At 42.6% G+C, this 20,756-nt stretch overlaps 2 protein-coding genes across 2 annotated transcripts in view; one reads left to right on the top strand and one right to left on the bottom strand.

Annotated features, from left to right (window-relative positions):
• Positions 1-51: 51 nt before the first annotated feature.
• On the top strand, positions 52-12,790 carry wdr4 (WD repeat domain 4). Its single transcript, XM_034694673.1, has 12 exons — positions 52-218; positions 312-543; positions 5,739-5,807; positions 5,996-6,142; positions 6,243-6,399; positions 6,500-6,612; positions 6,982-7,042; positions 7,525-7,629; positions 8,244-8,308; positions 9,813-9,999; positions 11,894-11,963; positions 12,207-12,790. The coding sequence occupies exons 2-12, from the start codon at positions 380-382 to the stop codon at positions 12,377-12,379; spliced, it is 1,311 nt and encodes a 436-aa protein (XP_034550564.1). The 5' UTR covers positions 52-218; positions 312-379; the 3' UTR covers positions 12,380-12,790.
• A 1,321-nt stretch (positions 12,791-14,111) lies between these two features.
• LOC117820751 overlaps positions 14,112-20,756 on the bottom strand; it is a 66,887-nt gene continuing 60,242 nt past the window's right edge. Inside the window, 12 exon segments of the mRNA XM_034694664.1 lie at positions 14,112-14,468; positions 14,541-14,601; positions 14,695-14,790; positions 15,320-15,448; positions 15,567-15,671; positions 15,767-15,880; positions 16,217-16,373; positions 17,443-17,525; positions 18,746-18,850; positions 18,941-19,027; positions 20,071-20,093; positions 20,096-20,144. Of these exon segments, the coding sequence (XP_034550555.1) occupies positions 14,554-14,601; positions 14,695-14,790; positions 15,320-15,448; positions 15,567-15,671; positions 15,767-15,880; positions 16,217-16,373; positions 17,443-17,525; positions 18,746-18,850; positions 18,941-19,027; positions 20,071-20,093; positions 20,096-20,144 (996 nt within the window). The 3' untranslated portion in view covers positions 14,112-14,468; positions 14,541-14,553.

Here is a 20,756-nt window from a genome sequence, read left to right as displayed (position 1 = left end):
CCAACATGTGTGCTCCCCCTCATGAATGTCAGTTTCAGGCTGTATCTTCATTGTTCCTTACTTCAAAAAAGAGCTTTAATCATCATTGTGTCTGTGTTCAGTAGCAACATGATGGCTTATAACTGCACATGCATACAAATTAGTAATTCTCCTCACATATGACTCAGTTTTCGACCAAATTGAATCAATAATAGTCGTTAAATCGTCGTGATTTAAATGTAAGTCGATGCTTTACTTTGATATTTTAATGATATGTGATTTTCAAGATTTATTTCTGCGTTATTTGGTGATAAACCTCATTTCTCCTGCAGCTCTGATTCATCAGGAGCTCTTGTGTACATTCTGTACTTTTTCGAAAGGGGGTGTGTTCTGTGCGGCGATGACGTCAAACTCCCGCGACGCAATGACGCTGACTTCCTTTCCTCGTGCGCTCCCGTCGCATGATACAAACCACAACAACATGTCTGCTGTGGGATTCTGTGGAGACTGGTTCATTTTCAGCTGTGACACTAAACTTGTAGCTGCGAACACCAAACAGGACAGGTTCGTTTGACGTTATATATATATGTCGTTATTTTTTAATGAGTAGTCTGTTTAATCAGGTTTTATTCGCTGCTAAGCTAGCAGTGTTAGCTATCTCTGCTGCAGTCATTACAGTGACGAGAGTTTATGACCATTCAAACAGGACTGTAGAGGTTTACAATGCATGCTTTATGAAAGACGATTAGGGACACTAAGATAATAATTGATTTTCTAAAATTATGAATTAATCTCCGAATTCTGTTTTTTTCTTTTTTTTTTCCTCAGATAAAAATAAATTATTAGATAGAAAATTGTTTTTTTTTTCTGTGGCTAACCCTCTTTCATAAATCTGAGATGTCACAGATAATTTTCAGGATTTTTAGTAGACAGTAAATCAAACTTGGGAGTCAAGCTCATGTAGTTGTTAGTATGTAATTTTTTTTATTTTTATTTTGTGTTTATTTTTGTTATGTTTTGTCGTTTGAACCAGCATGAAGCTAGTTCTTCATGTTGGTTTATTAACTGAGTTCATGTGTGGTTTTAGAAAATGTTTAAATTAGTTAAAATGTTCTTTTTATATTATTGTATTTTATTTATATTTTCTTGTTTGGTTATTATTATTATTATTATTATTATTATTATTATTATTAGTAGTAGTAGTAGTAGTAGTAGTAGTAGTAGTAATAATAATAATAATAATAATATGTATATTTAAATAAATACCTTGTTTTAATCATTTATTTTTTCAATAATAATAATAATTAAAGCCGCAAGCGGCGATGTGCGGGCCCTCGTTCAAGCACCGCCTGATGTGCGCGACTCCCTGATGTGCACGACCACCTGATGTGCACGACCGCCTGATGTAAGCCACCGCCTGATGTGCTGCAGGTGTTGCTGTGCTGCCTAGGCTGAAACTGTGAGCTTACCTGTGCAGTTATCAGCATAGTGTACATTGCAGTACCACCTGTCACCAGTAGGTGCTGCTGTGTCTTTAATTATGTTCTGAAGGATTGTTCATCACAGATCATTATAGAAAGAGTTGGGATCACAAGCATGTTAAAAACAAGTTCTGAGAGTAAATACTGCTTGTGTCCATTAGGTGGCGCTATTCATATGACAAACATGTGTATGTATACATGAGTTCAGGCTGGGCCCATGATGAAACATGTGAAATTTGGAAGAGATCGGAGATTGTATGTAAATGTCAGTACCATGTATTTCCTGTGGGTGGCGCTATGGCTGTAGTAGATAAATGAGTCCATAGGTGTGTTGAGGGATGGACCCTGATAATGCGTATGTAAGTTCAAACAAATTGAACACTGTATGAAGGAGCTATCAGTACTTCCTGTTTCATGGCGAGACATCAGAGTTTGAGGCGTGGCCACGCCCACACCGATTGACTTAGAGAAATTCTGTCTGATGACTTTTGATCGTCAATGTGTCTGCTTCAAAATGTGCGTGGTTGGGAGTTGATCGGAGCAAAATTGTAGGAGCTATTTACATAAATACATACTTTAGAGGTTGAAAAAATGTACTCCAAGTTTAGCGCGGTGCCACGCCCACAAAAATTGAGTTAGAGAAATTCTGTCTGATAACTTTTGATCGTTAATCTGTCCACTCCAAAATGTTTGTGGTTGGGAGTTGATGGGACCAAAACTCAAGGAGGAGTTTACACAAATACATACCCAAAATAATGGGGTCAAAAACAGAAAAATCAAAATGGCCGACTTCCTGTTGGGATTTCACCACGACGTTAAGAGGCTTTTTTGTAGATCTTGGCATGACACCTATCCAAAAAAAATTTGATGCATGCATGTTGAACCGTCGTGAGGGGCTGGCCCTCCGAAATTTTCAAATTCAAGGGGGCGCCGTTTAGCCATTTTGGGGATTTTTTTTTCGGGACCACCAAAATGTCGAAATTTTCACCAGGCCTGGTGCATGTGCAACGGTTGGGGACTTTTGCACCGCGTTAAGGCAAGCACATTGGGCATTGAAACGGCGGAAGAAAGAAAGAAAGAAAGAAAGAAAGAATAATTAAAGCCGCAAGCGGCGATGTGCGGGCCCTCGTTCAAGCACCGCCTGATGTGCGCGACTCCCTGATGTGCACGACCGCCTGATGTAAGCCACCGCCTGATGTAAGCCACCGCCTGATGTGCTGCAGGTGTTGCTGTGCTGCCTAGGCTGAAACTGTGAGCTTACCTGTGCAGTTATCAGCATAGTGTACATTGCAGTACCGCCTTTCACCAGTAGGTGCTGCTGTGTCTTTAATTATGTTCTGAAGGATTGTTCATCACAGATCATTATTATGTTCTGAAGGATTGTTCATCACAGATCATTATAGAAAGAGTTGGGATCACAAGCATGTTAAAAACATGTTCTGAGAGTAAATACTGCTTGTGTCCATTAGGTGGCGCTATTCATATGACAAACACGTGTATGTATATGAGTTCAGGCTGGGCCCATGATGAAACATGTCAAATTTGGAAGAGATCGGAGATTGTATGTAAATGTCAGTACCATGTATTTCCTGAGGGTGGCGCTATGGCTGTAGTAGATAAATGAGTCCATAGGTGTGTTGAGGGATGGACCCTGATCATGTGTATGTAAGTTCAAACAAATTGAACACTGTATGAAGGAGCTGTAAGTATTTCCTGTTTCATGGCGAGACATCAGAGTTTGAGGCGTGGCCACGCCCACACCGATTGACTTAGAGAAATTCTGTCTGATGACTTTTGATCGTCAATGTGTCTGCTTCAAAATGTGCGTGGTTGGGAGTTGATCGGAGCAAAATTGTAGGAGCTATTTACATAAATACATACTTTAGCGGTTGAAAAAATGTACTCCAAGTTTAGCGAAGTGCCACGCCCACAAAAATTGAGTTAGAGAAATTCTGTCTGATATCGTTTGATCGTTAATCTGTCCACTCCAAAATGTGTGTGGTTGGGAGTTGGTGGGACCAAAACTGTAGGAGGAGTTCAAACAAATACATACCCAAAATAATGGGGTAAAAAACAGAAAAATCAAAATGGCCGACTTCCTGTTAGGATTTCACCACGACGTTAAGAGGCTTTTTTGTAGATCTTGGCATGACACCTTACCAAAAAAAATTTCATGCATGCATGTTGAACCGTCGTGAGGGGCTGGCCCTCTGAAATTTTCAAATTCAAGGGGGCGCCGTTTAGCCATTTTGGGGATTTTTTTTTCGGGACCACCAAAATGTCGAAATTTTCGCCAGGCCTGGTGCATGTGCAGCGGTTGGGGACTTTTGCACCGCGTTATGGCAAGCACATTGGGGTTTGAAACGGCGGAAGAAAGAAAGAATAATAATAATAATAATCACTCGGGTTTCAATAGGGCCTCGCCGACATTGTCGGTGCTCGGGCCCTAATAATAATAATCACTCGGGTTACAAGAGGGCCTCGCCGACATTGTCGGTGCTCGGGCCCTAATAATAATAATAATAAATTTTATTTTAAAGCGCCTTTCTCAACACTCAAGGCTACTTTACTGAGGAATTAAAACACAATAAATAAAAGAACACGACAAAATAAATAAAAATTAAAGCCGCAAGCGGCGATGTGCGGGCCCTCGTTCAAGCACCGCCTGATGTGCGCGAGTCCCAGATGTGCACTACCGCCTGATTTAAGGCACCACCTGATGTGCTGCAGGTTTTGCTGTGCTGCCTAGGCTGAAACTGTCAGCATACTCGTGCAGTTATCAGCATAGTGTACATTGCAGTACCACCTGTCACCAGTAGGTGCTGCTGTGTCTTTAATTATGAAGGATTGTTCATCACAGATCATTATAGAAAGAGTTGTGATCACAAGCATGTTAAAAACATGTTCTGAGAGTAAATACTCATTGTGTCCATTAGGTGGCGCTATTCATATGACAAACATGTGTATATAGATGAGTTCAGGCTGGGCCCATGATGAAACATGTCAAATTTGGAAGAGATCGGAGATTGTATGTAAATGTCAGTACCATATATTTCCTGAGGGTGGCGCTATGGCTGTAGTAGATAAATGAGTCCATAGGTGTGTTGAGGGATGGACCCTGATCATGTGTATGTAAGATCAAACAGATTGAACACTGTATGAAGGAGCTATCAGTATTTCCTGTTTCATGGCGAGACATCAGAGTTTGAGGCGTGGCCACGCCCACACCGATTGACTTAGAGAAATTCTGTCTGATGACTTTTGATCGTCAATGTGTCTGCTTCAAAATGTGCGTGGTTGGGAGTTGATCGGAGCAAAATTGTAGGAGCTATTTACATAAATACATACTTTAGAGGTTGAAAAAATGTACTCCAAGTTTAGCGCGGTGCCACGCCCACAAAAATTGGGTTAGAGAAATTCTGTCTGATATCGTTTGATTGTCAATATGTCCACTCCAAAATGTGCGTGGTTGGGAGTTGATCGGAGCAAAATTGTAGGAGGAGCTTACATAAATACATACACAAAATAATGGGGTCAAAAACAGAAAAATCAAAATGGCCGACTTCCTGTTGGGATTTCACCACGACGTTAAGAGGATTTTTTGTAGGTCTTGGCATGATACCTATCCAAAAAAAATTTCAAGCATGTATGTTGAACCGTATTATGGGGCTAGCCTTTTCAAATTTTCAACTTCAAGGGGGCGCTGTTTAGCCATTTTGGGGAATTTTTTTTCGGGACCACCAAAATGTCGAAATTTTCACCAGGCCTGGTGCATGTGCAGCGGTTGGGGACTTTTGCACCGCGTTAAGGCAAGCACATTGGGGATTCAAAAGTCGGGAGAAAGAAAGAAGAAGAAAGAAAAAAAAATAATAATAATAATAATCACTCGGGTTACAAGAGGGCCTCGCCGACATTGTCGGTGCTCGGGCCCTAATAACAAGCAGAGTAACACCAAGTTAAAATGAAGCAGTGGAAATTAAACAGAGAATGCAGATTGGAACCGATGGGTTTTGAGTCTTGATTTGAAGAGGGAGATCAGACAGATGCAGGGGGGCGAGTTTGTGGATGGCCATAAATGTGTAAAGGAGGATTGAATAAGTGATACTTTGCAAGATTGCTTATATTTCAGTCATAATTACGCAAACAAATTCACAAACAAATAGACTTCACCCCAAAAAAACTGAAGGACCTAACTTCTTTGTTGTCAATTTATATAGACCAATAAAAAGACCAGGTTATTTTAATCATTTGAAATGCCCTTTTGATACGTTCTTGCAGAGAGACGTTTGTGTTTGACTGCAGCACTGCAGAGAAGAGACCGAAGAATACAACGGAAGATAACAACAGGTAAACAACACTGAGGTGACCCTAAATAGGTTGAGTCTGTGTGTTCTGTCGAGAATCAGTAAGTAAGGCGACGCACTTCATGAGGTCATAATAAAATGTATTTCTGTAGAATGGATGTCCCAAAGAAATGCATCACTGATACTACATATACCAGGATTTAATTTCTTATTTTTCTCCTCCGGTATCAGCGATGGCGGCACCTCAGAAGAAACTGGAAGTGACAAAGTCCTCGCCTTCGCCGTGTCTCCGTCTGGAAAGATGGTGGCGCTGACAGACGACAACAAGCGTCTGGTTCTGTTCCAGTCTCAGCCTTCATGGAAGTGTGTCAGCGTCAGGTACGACTTAGACTCTGTGCTCCAGTTACAGATGCTCCGTGCACTGTATCCTCACTGATGTAAGGTGTGTGTGTGTGTGTGTTTGTGTGTGTGTGTACAGGTGGGTGGTGAGGAGGTGCTCCGCCCTGCTCTTCAGTCAGACCGAAGAGGAGCTGCTGGCAGCCGACAAATCAGGCGATGTTTACTCGTTCTCTGTGACGGAGACGCAGAAGGAGGGAGAGCTGAAGATGGGTCACCTGTCCATGCTGCTGGCTGTGGTGAGGAACACTGAGACGTTTTAACGCTGAAGACACACACTCTGATGTTAAACCATGAATGCATCTATAATTACTGATTTATCTTTCCTTATTCTCTCAGGCTGTCTCTCCGGACAACAAGTTCCTCATCACAGCCGACCGTGACGAGAAGATCAGAGTGAGTGACCTCAGGTCACCGTACAACATCCAGTCCTTCTGCCTTGGACATGAACAGTGAGTATGAACATGTCTGATATGTGGGCCTCATGATCATCACATTTTTGTTTGCTACAAGCTGTTAAGCAAGTTTGTTCTGCCACTGACTTTGCACAAACTGGGGATTGCTCAAAGGTGGATACTGCAAACTGCTTAGAGAGGATGAAGGAAAATGAGGGAAATGTTGGCAGCTTTGTTTTGAAAATGTTCAACCCTAAAGTGAAAATAAAGTTTAGTTAGAGGAGAGGACACACATCAACACGTGTTACAGAGTTATGAAAACAATAACAGAAGCTGATTTATATTTATAAAGAGCAGGAGGGAAAGATTTAGATCCTTAAGTAATCTCAGGTGTTGCTGATTTAATCTTCTTGTTTTTCCTCTCAGGTTTGTAAGCGCTCTGCTGATCCCTGCAGCCCATCCTCACTGGCTGCTGTCTGGATCAGGGGTATGTGTGTGTGTATGTTTACCAGAGATGCATGAACACAACAATGCACATTCAAACATGCGTGTGATGATGAAGATGCTTATGTTTTGATTTCACCTGTTAAAGTCGTGTTTCTGCAGCAGAGAGGTATTGAAGTCTAACAGCTGCACAGGAGCAGGATCCTGGTTTCCCTTGTGTCTCTGTTTTTTATTTTTACAGAGACTTACTTATGCATGAAAAAGTTTCTTATCTTGGCACATGTGCTCAAACATTTGGAAGCACAGCTGCATCCCTCTGTGTTTGGGAAGTCTTGACAGAGTCTTAGCTCTGCAGAGCGGTGATGAAATCTTTACACATTATTCTCCACATCAGAATAAGAAGAAAAGAAGTTCATGTGAAAGTTTTACTGTCGACAGCATAGCATCAAAGTTTCTTCCTTGGACAGTTAAAGTCAGTGTTTACTTGAAAGTGTTTTATGAAGGTGAATTAATTTTATTCTTGAGGACGGAACGTTGAAGCTGTGGGAGTTCGAGTCTGGCCGTAACCTGCAAAGCTGTGACCTCAGCGATCTGGAGGAGATGCCTTCCTCTGATGCCAACAAACAGACGGTGAGAACGTGTGTTTAAAATCTTTGCTACTGCTCACTAAGTGGAGGAATAATTCTGCCCCATGTGACCCGGCTATTCCCATCAATCACGTAGTCTGGCGCTTCCTTATGACGTCACCTCTGCACTCCATCACCGCGTTACTTGCGCCCACTAGCATGCTGAGCTGTGATGTGTTATCATTTCGCACAAAGCCCCGCTGTGCAGCTGGCGTTGCTTCAGCACGTCGGTATGAACCTCCTCTTTGTGTTTCTCTGCTGAGCTGTGCAGAGAGACGGAGAAGTAGGTCAGACACTCAAAGCTTCTCTGTCTGTGGAGTTACGTCCGCACAGACTCAGACTCTGAAGAATTGTCACTTTTTAGGCTGATCATTTCTTTATATCAGGGTTTATTGTTCATTCAAAGAAACATCAGCAAACAGGAGTGTTCCTCTGACATTTAGGGTCATTTTTTAAAAATATAATAAGATGTTAAAAATGTTAAAGAAGATATTTAAAGCTGAATTATTCTGAGTTGAGCTTTCTGTATATCCTCTCTGGATCCTGCAGCTGAACGCAGCGATCTTTGGTTTCGAATGTCGACTCATCCTCTACGTCTGCTTTCCTTTTATTTCCCAGAAGCCCACAGTGTGCCGCATCAGCAGCTCACCTGATGCTCAACATGTTGCCGTGCTGTGTGACAGGTGAGTGTCGCTAGGTACATGCTACTTCACAGCCACAGGTCAGGCTATAAGTCCTGCCGGTTTTCTCACTTCTCTTTTCTTAAACGTCTTCAAATCACAGTCTAAATGTGGTAAAAACATCTCTTCAGATCTGAAGAAGAGTTCCTTCCTCTCCAGTGTTTTCCAAAATGTCTAACAGCAGAGAGAAGTCCATTGTTCCAAATAGAGGTTTGAATCTAAATGATGCCTTCAGGGCTTGTAGGAGATTCCTAACTCGGTCGTATTTACCTGCATTAACCTGATATAATCTGATGTTTATGCACTTTAGACTGAACGTCATAACATACTGAGTTTGAACCCAACTCAGAGCTGCTTTCTGAAAGTCACGAAAGTATCGATTAATCTTCCAGGCTGACACCTGACCGCGCTCACATGCTTATTTTTCTCAATAAGAAGTAGACAGAAAACTGGACACTGTGAGTCTGAAATATGCTTCTGTTTAGTTCCCTTGTTGAAGTCTGAGCCTTCACTTTTATGACTGTATGTCCGCAGAGATCATGAGCCTGCTCCACCCGTTGATATTCAGCGTTTAACATTTTGTACGCCTCAATACAATCTGTAGCTATTTGATACTGTCAGTTATATACACTGTGTCGTCAAGGAAAGTTTGATTCAGGGGAAAAAACACATTTGGCATTGTTTTTGACATGGATTTCCGTTCTATTTTTATTTTTTATGATTAATCGATAATTGAACGTTAACATTTCCAAAGATCGATGACAGAAAATACTTGAAATATACATCCCTAATGTCAACACTAAACATGTGCAAAGTTTCAACCTGTGAGGTAAAACTGTGTCTGAGTAATCCCGGGATGAAGAGCTGAACAGCTTCCTTAAAAACATGACCAATTTGTGACATCACAGATTGGTGAATCTCCTTAAAAGGGCTTAAAGCGATTTTTTTGTCACTTTGAAACTTTCCAGGTCAGATTCAGGACCCAAACGTAGTCATTAGTCATTCGTCATTTTAAAGAGAGAGACACCGGTTAACTCAGTGACGTCAACTTTGTAGCATGGCAACAGTAGAGGAGGGTTCCAGAATGTGGGGTTCCAGAGTGCTGGAGGGGCCTTAAAGAGACAGTCGCTGAAATTAGACACTAATGAGAGATAGGTTGAGAGTTTTTGATGTGTAGATCTTGTGAAGCTGCTACAGAGCGGCCATATTAAGTCTGATTAGCATTAGCATCATATTTATATTTAGCATGATAGCTCCTGAGTGCCGGGCTCTCAGGTCCAGATCCATTAAAGCCATGACGGTGCCTGTGTGAGTGCAGGACTAACTCTGTTATGTCCGTGGCATGTCAGCTGTTTGAACTTATTTTTACTTCCTGTGCTGAGGGCTATTTTTAGACGCACATTGTCACCGGGAGGCTCCCTCTCCGTATGCTGTGGATGTGGGTCAGAGGTGAAGCTGTGAGTCCTGTATCAATGATGGTCTGATGATGTCTCCTGTCTATCCTCAGAGAGTCCACAATACAGTTCTTCGCTCTGAGACGGGACAGCGAGGAGAAGATGGTCCCACGCAGCCGGCTCTCTCTGCCACACTGCCCCGTAGACGTGACCTTTGACCCTGAGGGCCGGCTGTGGGTGCTGATGGACTCCACAGACTCACCGGTCCAGATCTACTCTCACAGACGAGACTCCTGGGAGGTACGGTGAAGGAACAAAGACTTTACATCCTTAAACTTTCTGCAGCTTTAAACCACGGAACATTAAAAACACCTGAGCCTCCTTTAAAGCTCCTCCGCCTCTCCCCTCCCTGTTAGCACGTCTCTGTAGGGGTCAGAAGTGAACCCCCCTCAGGTTTATGAAGTCATTATCTTTTCTCAGGTTGTCCGCCTCTCACTTTCACACTCCTTTCTTTACGTCTGTTCTGTGGGCGGAGACGAGGAGAGAGAGGAAACCACTCGCTGATGTTCTGCCCGTCGACAGAGACGTCCGGGTTTTAAACCTCGTCCTCGTGTCCACGCTCAGTTTGATAAATTAAAGACGCATCATGATGAAATATTCCTCAGAGGACGATGGACTCAGAGACAGATTCAGAGGTTCCTGATGTCTCCTGACGCTCCCAAACTCGTCTTCATCACAGCAAATTTAAAAACACTTGTTGCCCCTTATCTTCTTTTCATCTACCATCTTTTTCTTCCCACTCTTCCTCTTCTTCTCCTTTCTGTCTTCTTTTCCCATTCATCACCTCGTCTTTTTATTCTTGTCCTTTGTCTTTGATTTCTTCTTTGTTCTCTCCGTGCCTCCATCCTTATCTTCTCTTTCTTTGTTTCCCTTTTTCTTTTCTCCATCCTCTCATTTGCCCTCCTTGTCTTCTTCTGTGTCTCTTGTTTAATCTGTTTTGTTTTAGTTGTCTTCCTCTTTGTCCTCTTTGACTCGCTCACCTTCAGTATTAATCTCCTTCCTCGTCTTCTTCTCTTTCCTTTTCCTTTGTCTTCTTCCTCTCATCCTCGTAACCTTCTTATCACCTTCTTTCTCTTCTTTTTCTGGGTTCTTTTTCTTGTCTTATTTTTCATCTCTATCTCCTTCCCCTGTTCCTCCTTTTCTTTACGATCTTCATCTTCTCATCCCTCGTCTTCTTCTTTGTCTTCTTTTCCCATTCATCTTGTCCTTTGTCTCTCTTTGATTTCTTCTTCTTCGTCCTCTCCATGCCTCCATCCTTAACTTCTCTTTATCTTTGTCCTTTTCTCCTTTTCTTTCATTTTCCTTCGTCTTCTTCCGCTTATCCTCGTCTCCTTCTTATCGTCTTCTTTCTCTTTTCTTTTTCTTTGTTTTTTTTTGGTTCTTCTTCTTGTCCTCCTGTTTGTCTTATTTTTCATCTCTATCTCCTCCCTTTCCCTTTCCTCCTTTTCTTTACTGTCTTCATCTTCTCATCCCTCGTCTTCTTCCTCTTCATCCTCATTTCTTCTCATCGTCTTCTTTTTCTTTACCTATAAATTATTTTTCATCTCCTTCTTCTCCTTTCTTTTCATTTTCTTTGACTTCTTCTCGTCTCTCTCCTTCCTTTTTGTCATCTTGTTTCTGTCTTTCTCAGTCTTCTGGTTTTAGTTGTATCTTCTCCGCCATCTTCCCTGCCTCTTCTTCTTCTCCTTCTTTTTCATCCCCTGCTCCGTCTTATAATTTTCTTTGTCTTCATCTTTGTCGGACCTTATCTCCTTTTCTCTCTCGTTCCTTTTCCTTTACTTCTCTTTGTCTCTTCATGCCTCTCCTTCTTTCTTTTTTTGGTTTTCTTCTTTTCCTTCTCTCTCCTTCCCCATCATTGTTTTCTCCTTCTGTTTCTTTTTCTTTAAGTTTTGTTTCATCCCCTCCTCCCTCACTCTTTAACCTCTCTGTTTCTCCTCAGTTTCTCATTCAGACGTGTTTTCAGATCAATAAATAAAATCCTGCTGATCAAACTTTGAGTGAAGAACACTCTTAGAGAGTGTTCAGATACTTCAGAAGAATCAGTAAGTTCAGTGTTAAAGTGTTTGAACTTTGTCTCCTGAATCCTCAGCCGTGAGTTTGTGTCTAATTCTTCATCTCCTCCTCTTCCTCGCAGCGTTCAGCAGAGATCCCCGACCTGCTCCGAGTGACTGAAGCTCTGCAGCCTCACAGGGAGACACTTCAGGGTGAGTCATGCGTCACTCGTGCACACTTCCACGTGAACTTTGACCTCTCGTCGGTGCATCCTCGCTGTCCTCCCTCTCACGTCCTTGTCTCACTCGCCCCCACGAGACAGAAATAACCTGCGGTGTCACAAAAGCTGGCCCCGCCTCCCCGAAACATGGAGAAACATCCAAATCCAACATCTGTTTGTTTTCCACGACGACGATCTGATGCTTCCTCTTCTTCTCTCTCACTCTCTCTCTCAGCCTCCATGAAGTCCAGCAGCCGCTACGAGCCCCTGTACAAGGTGATCCACGACAACGTGGGGGCGTACCTGCAGAGGAAGCAGCAGAGGATGGATGAGCAGGATCTAAAGAGGAAGACGGCCCAGAGCTCCAACGGCAAAGGGAAGAAGAAGAAGGCTCAGTCTTCCTCCTGAGAGGACGCTTCAGAGAGAGAGAGAGAGGTTTAGTTTCTTTAACGTTTGATGGATCTGAGTTTGAACCCTGCAGAGATCTGACTCTGTGTTCATGATTTTTTATGTTTGGATCTTTTTTACAAATAAACAATCAGCTGCTCGTCCGTCTCCACACTCAGCTCTGTGATTCTGCTCCATGTGACAGCAGGATGCTTCCACTTCCTGCACAAAGACCCACACGTTTGAACATATTCTGATCCTGTGCAGAGTATAAAATCAGCCGGTCTGTTTGCAAACTTAACAAACATGTTCTTCTTGTGTGTGCTGATGGATTCAAGCTGCTCCATGGAACAAAAATAATCAGAGGGGTGTTAAATAAAATATAAATGAAGATAGTTGCTACATTTAAAATAAAACCATGCAAATAATAAATGTTTGATCTGTTTTCTGTTTTTCTTTGACCTCTGAGGTGACTACGCCAGATTACGACAGCAGCACAGGAAACAGCAGCATGTGCTCAGAGTAATACGTCGTATTTAAGTAATATAGTATTAAGTGTTATTTTTACTAAGAAAAGAAAATCTAATTTCACAATTTCTAATTTCCAAATTATAATTTTGGCCTCAAGTCCTCTTTAGTTACTGGAAATCATCTCATTTTGAAGAACGATATTTGTTTTAGGTTATTCTGACAAATCAGGGTTGACTTTAATCGGCAACCTCCAATGAAGCGAAAGTGTTAAAAACGGCAGCTCCTCGAATGTCCACTTGAGGCTGGCTCCAACATTGAATGAAATCCCATTAACACCTATGTTAAAATGTCCCACTTCACAGTCGAGATAAAGATGTTTAATGACGTGTACTTAAGTCATCAGGAGGCTCAAAATGAGTGTTTAGCTGAAGCAGTCAGCTGTTTGAAGGGGACATCAGAACATCTTTAGAGCTAAAGCTAATGCTAAAGAAGATTATATGCTAACAACCAAACTTGTTTTGTAATATCTGTCACAGATGTTGTTTTGATGTTTTTTAAAATTATTTTTCCCAATCCCAATGGTACCAAAAGCTTTCAATCTCAACAAATCAGAAGTTTTATCAGGATGACATATTACAGATTGCTAGATTACCTGATACAATCCGTCATCTGTTTACTTCTTTTGAACACTCAGATTTTACGATTTGATCTAACCTGATGGTTTAAATCTGCTAAATTAACTCTGAAAAGCTGAGCCGAGCTTTTAAATATTTTCTTTTCAGCTTCCGACCCGAAAACTTATCAACAATCACTCCTTTATGGCTTTAATTTCTAATTTGGTTTACTAGATTATCTTTGTTCTGGATTCAGCAGTCAGGTGGAAATGTTTGATTCAAATGCACAAAATGAAACAAGTGAATCTGCGTCTCTTCTGCAGCTTTTCAATGTATAACGATGTTTTTTCAACAGATTGAGTTTGCGTCTTATCAAAAATTCTCCATAATTCTGTGCAAAGTTTAAATTCTTGCATCCTGCATTACTGTACGACAAATCAACAACATTATCAGATACAAATCATGTGATTTAAATAATAAGTAGAACTTTCAATCACTTGAGCAGCTGTTTTCTAATTTTGTTGACGAGGCCATCCTTTGCTGATTCTCTAAAGCATTAGATTCACGTGTGATTGGCCGTAACAAGGCAGGATGTGCAGGTAGAAACACGTTGCATGCTCGTAAAAGTAAAGAAAAGGTTTTGAACAAACTGAGACTGGATTTTATAATTCAAGTAATTCTTTAATTTTTTTTGTAGGAAAGAACAAAAGTCACTAAAAATCTGTACAATCTGTAAAAAACAACACATGTCAAATAAAAAACAATGCAGGTTCTGTATCTAAATATTGTTCACTGAACTTTCTGTGCTGTACAAATGTTGACACTTCCTGAAAAAGCTTTGGGTGGTCCGTCCGCTCCTCCGGCCCGTCAGTGGTTTGTAACGCTGTCTCGGATCTGCTGCTTCAAACACAGATCAGACTCCTGCTGCTCCTCTGCTCGTTCTCAGAGGACAGCCCGACCACGACCCACGTGTCCGACATCTTCACTTCACACCACACTGCTGCACGCGTGCTCTACGCTCACCGCTGCAGAAACACACGATCGTTAGATCCACAGATTATAATCTGAGAGATTAAACCTGAAGAAAACCTTCTCACCTTCTCAAAACCATTACTTCTTTTTCTTTATGGTCAGGCTCTCACTCTTGTTCTTCTGCACCTGAGGAGAGGAACGTTTCATCATCATCAACATCATCATCAGTCTGAACGGATCACACACCTCCACCTGAGCTCAGCACAGAGATCCTCTCACCTCGTTCATGGCGTCATCGATCTGTTTCAGCTCCTCGTATCGGTCTCTAGACTCTCTGAGCGGCTGCACCATCGCCTCCTCGATCTGTGGGAACAACTGGAACACACACACAAACACACACACACTTATTACTATGTGTTTAAATAATCCCATTAAAGCAAAAAACTCAGAAACAGGAGAACGATCGCACTGCTGAGAGGTCAGAAACTGCAGTTCCTCAAAGATGGAATTCTGGAACTCTGCTTTAGATCTCAGAATTCCAGAATTCTGTTACAATGTTACAATGTCATTTAGCAGACGCTTTTATCCAAAGCAGCGTACATACGAGAACAAGAACAACACAAGCAAAGATCTAGACAAGAGGAAACAAGATCAGTACGAGTAACAAAGTGCTTCAAGTCCATTGGATGCAGGTACTGCCAAGCAGTGTGAAGGCAATGCACAATTCTGTCTTTGATGTCAGAATTCTGGAACACCTGCCGTTGCTCTCGATACAGACTGTTTTTTCTGCAGACACCAAAGCTCTACTCACTTTGTCCACAGGGGGGCACCAAAGTCCACACAAGCTTAAAGTCACTCACAGCTGCTTCATTGATGCTAAAGCTATTTTACCCCGCACTCTCACCTTCATCACGGTCTCAAACATGGGGATCAGGACGAACTTGATGAAGCCGATCTGCGCAGTCGGCTTGGTGACCTTTTCTCTGTCCATGAAGGGAGCCACAGGAAGCCCCTCGGCCTTCTCTCTGTCGCTCTGAGAGGAACACAGATTCACACAGGGAGGAGAGACTTACTGAGAAGTACCCAACAGTCAGGATGAGATTAACTTAAACAGGTCAGTTTACGACACACACAGAAATCCTTGTTCTCACCTGCATGAAGTACTCCTCCAGCAGACAGTCCACCCAGGGCTCTGCCACCTCCATGGGCCGAACCTCGTTGGAGATGTCGCAGCACTTAATGAGCACCATCTTCAGCTGCAGAGAGAGAGAGAGAGCAGGGTCAAAGGTCAAAGGTACAGTTAGTAGATGAAATGCTTGATTTGAACATAGAGTCAGAAACGTGCTCTTACACAGGTGACGTGCTCCTCGTCTGTGTAGTCAAAGCTGTCCACTTTCTGTTTGAAGGAGTCCAGGATCTCTCCGTGTCGAGCCATGTCTGTGGCCAGGATCAGAGTGATGGTTCCCTGAGAGTGAGCAGGAGGTGAGACCACACATCCACAGACAGAGACGAGGGATACACAGCTTCATGTCTGCATAGAAACTGCACATTGCTGAGTGAGGTGGAAGTTTTAATCAGTTTATACTTTCCTCTGATGATTTTTGAGTTATGAAACTCTTTTCAGCCCAACAATGAAGGCTTGAGTTCAGTTTTCATTAACCAAACACTGAATGGAAGGAACTTTAAAAAACTGTAACCTGGGGAGGGACTCATTTTGATACTGACTGATGTAAACACTTTCCAAACATGCTGAACATCCTCTGCATCACAGGAAAAAGACGACAAAATGAATGAGTAATACCTGTCGAATCTGTTTGAAGACCTCGGGGTCGAAGTTGGAGAAGATGTTGCAGTCGGGCTGAGAGAAGATCTGGAAGGCGATGGCACAGTGATGATTCTCCAGAGGAGAGATGTCGTTGTAACGAACCGCCAGCTCTGTCCTGGCATTTATCTGGTACCTTTAAAAACAACAGAGAGAGAGAGAGAGAGAGAGAGAGGAAAGAGGAAGTGAGAGAGCTGCTGTTATTGTTGATCTTCTGGATGTGCGCTTTGTGTGTGTCCTGCTCTCTTTCAGATTCACAGAGGGGATCACACAGCTTCTGCACTCGCTGCACCTGTGCAATGGTCCAGAGGGAAGCACACCTAAAGGGTTAAATGCTGCAGAGAAAACAGTGTTGATCCATTTTGCATTCATTCAGGGTGGAAACTGAAGCCTCTCTATGCAAATGAAGACTTACAGGTGATGTCCTGCTCTAACTTTCCACCATCATGACAAACACTCCACCTCTGGATGACCTTGAAATAAAATACCTGCACAGAAAGTCTGTTCACAATACTCTGACTTCTCTGCTATTCTTATACATAGCTGAAGCTGCTCGAAGCTCAAAACCAGCTCTCCTCATTCAGCTCATTGTATCTGCAGCTCTGTGAAAGTACGACTGCAGCTCCGTGCAGCAGTGCATGGAGATGCCAACAGCTCATCTCCACAATCAGACACAAAACGAGCAAACTGCAAAACTTTATGTACGTGTTAAAACCTGAGTATCATGAAGGCAGTGTACTTTTGAATCAGACTTTGGGACGGAGAAGATAAAGGAGAAAAGGATGCTTGAATCTTGGCGCTATCAGTAGCTGCAATTTATTCTCACACCTGAGAACTTGTGTGCGCTTCAGGGAAACCGACCTCAAAGTGCTTCTTGTCTTCACTTCAGCCTCAGATTTCAAGCTGTAATGTCCCACTTATTCATCCCTGACTGCAGGAAATCAAGTGTTTTTAAGTCTTCTAGCTTTGGTTGTCTTTGGTCGTCCTGTCAGACTTCTCTTAGTAACTTCAGACATTTAGCACAGGAGCAAACTATGAGACATGTTGGAGGAAGTAAAGTAATAAAATCAAAAGAGAGAGAGAAAGGAAACCAGGACAGACTACGGAGGGATACAGATGCAGAAAGAAGATGAGGAGAAAGACAACAGATGAAGAGGTGTGTTTGTGTGTGTGTGTGTGTGTGTGTGTGTGTGTGTGTGTCTTACGTGTTGTTGTATCCGGGGTGATCGAGGTCGTGACACACGGCGGCCGTCATCAGAATCAAAACGTCGACCTGAGTGATCTTCTCCTGAAACACAAACACACGTTTATGTTCATTAAAGCGTCAATTAAGTCTCATTAATGTGTGATCCTGTCCTCCTCCTTTACCCGCCACAGAGACTGATAACGAGTGTGTGTGTGTGTGTGTGTGTGTGTGTGTGTGTGTGTGTGTGTGTGTGTGTGTGTGTGTGTGTGTGTGTGTGTGTGAGACCTCGCTAGCACACACGGGTGCAGATCCTCTATAATCAGTCATTACGCTGGGATAATTAAACCTCCAGTGAATTGTTGCTCTCTGACAGGAAGGATCTCTCCTCTCTCTCTTTCTCTCTCCTCCTCTTTAATCACCTCATCCTCTCTTTCTTTCTCTCCTGAGCTTTCACAGTCCTCTGTATGTCTCTGTTTGTTCAGTTTCAGCAGGGAAGAAGTCTTGCTGAGAGAGACACGTGTGAATAAGTAACATTTTGGAGCATTTCTTTAAAACTAAGACAGGCATTAAAGAATCATCCCTCCCTTTCAATGCAGTTATGACTTCACTGAGACAAATTTAAAAAATGACCTGTTACTCTAATTCTTTACCTTTCTCTAATATGACCGTCTCATGTCTTCAGTTAGATTCTTTAGGTGCATTTTGACCAGTAGTTCTGGGGTCTTTAGCACCAGGACCTACTTACCCTGAACTAAAAGGTTCCTGTGCCCCATTGTTGTCTGCGTTTTGACAGCTATGTAAACTCCACAAACACTGAGACGTTCAGCTGAAGATCTACAGTTTACAGGGTCACTTTTAAATCCGTAACACCGGGAGAGACGCATTCGCGGTGGGCTGAGAGAAGACTACTGTTACAAGCTGCTAAATCAAGTGAATCACAGCTTCTTCTTCTTTTGAAAAGTACACACACATAAAAAAAGATATAACAAATAAAAACTAATGAAAGAAAGAGAAATCAAGTGAATCACAGATGTGTGTGATGTTATTGTGGACGGCGGGTAGAATAAAAACACTGCAGGTAATCTACCAATCAGACACGTTCAGCCTTGCAGGCTCTGCCCCCCAAAAGTCCCGGGACCTTTGAAAAGTACTACCCCCTCTAGCAGGGGCTTTTTAGGGGAGAGTTATCTACCCCTGAACTAAATTTAGACCCTGATTCCTGCGCCTGTGGTCAAATGCATGTAGTTCAGGGGTAAAGTTCCTGCGGTTGAAGAACGCCTTTTATGAGTTTATCCTTTCAGCATCAGCGTCCGGGTTATTACCTGCAGGCTGCAGAGGCAGATCATGCTGTACATCATCTGAGTGACGCAGAAACAATGGCGGAAGTTGTGGAAGGGGTTGTTCTTGTAGTTATCGTGAATGCAGAGCTGCAGGAGGAGAAAAAGAAGAGGTGTCAGCGAGGGTTTGTGATGAATAAATGAAGAAAGAAAGAGCGTTGAATCAGCAGAAGATCTCACCAGCCATCTCTTGAGCGTGATGGGGTTGATGTTGAAGTCTTTGACCAGGCCGAGGTCGTGGTACATGTGCTCCAGACAGCTTAGCATCTGAGAGAGTGAGGGACAAATCATCCAACCGTATACTGAGACAGGTCGACTGATCAGAGCTGGGACAGAAAAAAACTCTAACTTCCCGTTCCTTGTTTTCATTAAACATCACCCTTAAAGAGTCTCATGTAAATAGTGCTGGGCGATAATTCGATAACGATAATGATCATGATATAATTTTTCTCAATATAAATATAACAAATGTTCAATAAAAATGTGATATATTTAAACCTGTAATTACAAACCACTAAACGACTGGAAAGGGAGGGGGCGCTAATGTATGTTAAATGCTAGTTGCCACTCAATATTAAACAGAAGAAGATGACATTGAACAGCCAATCATGTCGCAGGGAAAGTAAACAGCTGAAACAAGCGGTACGTAAGAAAACTCAAAGCCTACCAGCTCAAAGCAGAGTCGTTAGTCTGACACTGTGTCGACTCCGCATTAACTATTAACTTAATACACTTCATTAAATACACTTTCAGGATGTGGGTAATTAAATCTGATTATTCAAATTATCTCAACCTGAGAAAAATAAGAATCTAGAAACTAAAACTTCACAAAAATCTCATCTCACATTAAAGACCTGCTTCCTGTTAGCACCATCAAAAACGAGGGATTCAAGAAGCTGATCAGAAAACTAAATCCAGATGAAAACCAACAAACCGTCTGGTTTCTTTAACTTTCCCTCCAGAGCAAAAATATGCCTTTACATTTAAATGAAATAATGATTTGATTTATATCGTGATAATTATCATATCGACTGATGTGAAAAATATTAGCGTGATAGTATTTTTTGTTATATGTCCAGCTCTACATATAAATCTATTTAAGCGTTATAACTCAGTGAAGTTCTGTAATCAAACAGCTGCTCGTCCTCAGTCGGGTTAAATAAAGTCTTTACGACCTGTGACATAACTCTGAACACCTCAGAGGTATAAATAGCACAGACTGATTATTACAGCGTTATCATCAGAGATAAATCTCAGTCACGACCTTGAATAAGAACGTACGAGAGGATGAATCAGGATGTGAATCTCACCTCGTTTGGCTCCCATCGCCAGCATCGAATGTAGGCAACCTAAGAGCTTCAATAGTCTCCTTAGAGAGGTGGTACTACACACATGAACACACACACCACACACAGAGGGGGGGGGGGGGGCAGGGTGGTGGGGGAGACAGGAGGACAGGGGGGGAGAAGAGAGGGGGAGTGTGGGTGAGACAGGTTGAGCAGGAGGTCAGTCTTACCCGTTGGACTCCCACAGCCCTACGTCGAAGGCGGGTTTTTTGAGAGCGGTCTACGGTCTGCTCAGACAGCATGTACTGCAGGCAACCGAGCTCGCAGTTAATCCTGTCTGACCGGTCTGACCCGGGGGAACACACCGCTACAGACTACAACACACCCGCTGGAGAAGACGCACTAACGTCATCACCTCCGGTTATTACAGCTCTCTTTGTTCGTGCACAATCATGCAGCAGAGATGGAGGAAGAGCAAACATGTGGTCTGATTGTTCCTCAGCATGGTTAGAAGATGGATGAGGTTCTGATTAACTCACAGTGACCTCCTGCACTGATCAGACTCTCTATAAGAAGTGGAAGAAGCCATCATGGATTTTTGTGGGTTTCTGAGTCCTGTTTTTTCCACGAGCACGACATATTTTTGATTGGTCGAGTGCTTGCAGCGTTTGGAGGACTCTTCACAGTCCACTGAGCTGCAGACTTGAGCT

This window comes from Notolabrus celidotus, chromosome 10 (genome assembly GCF_009762535.1).
Source record: "Notolabrus celidotus isolate fNotCel1 chromosome 10, fNotCel1.pri, whole genome shotgun sequence".
In the NCBI taxonomy this organism is placed as follows: Eukaryota; Metazoa; Chordata; class Actinopteri; order Labriformes; family Labridae; genus Notolabrus; species Notolabrus celidotus.
Note: the sequence above shows the minus strand (reverse complement) of the source record. Positions and strands in the feature narration are given on the sequence as shown.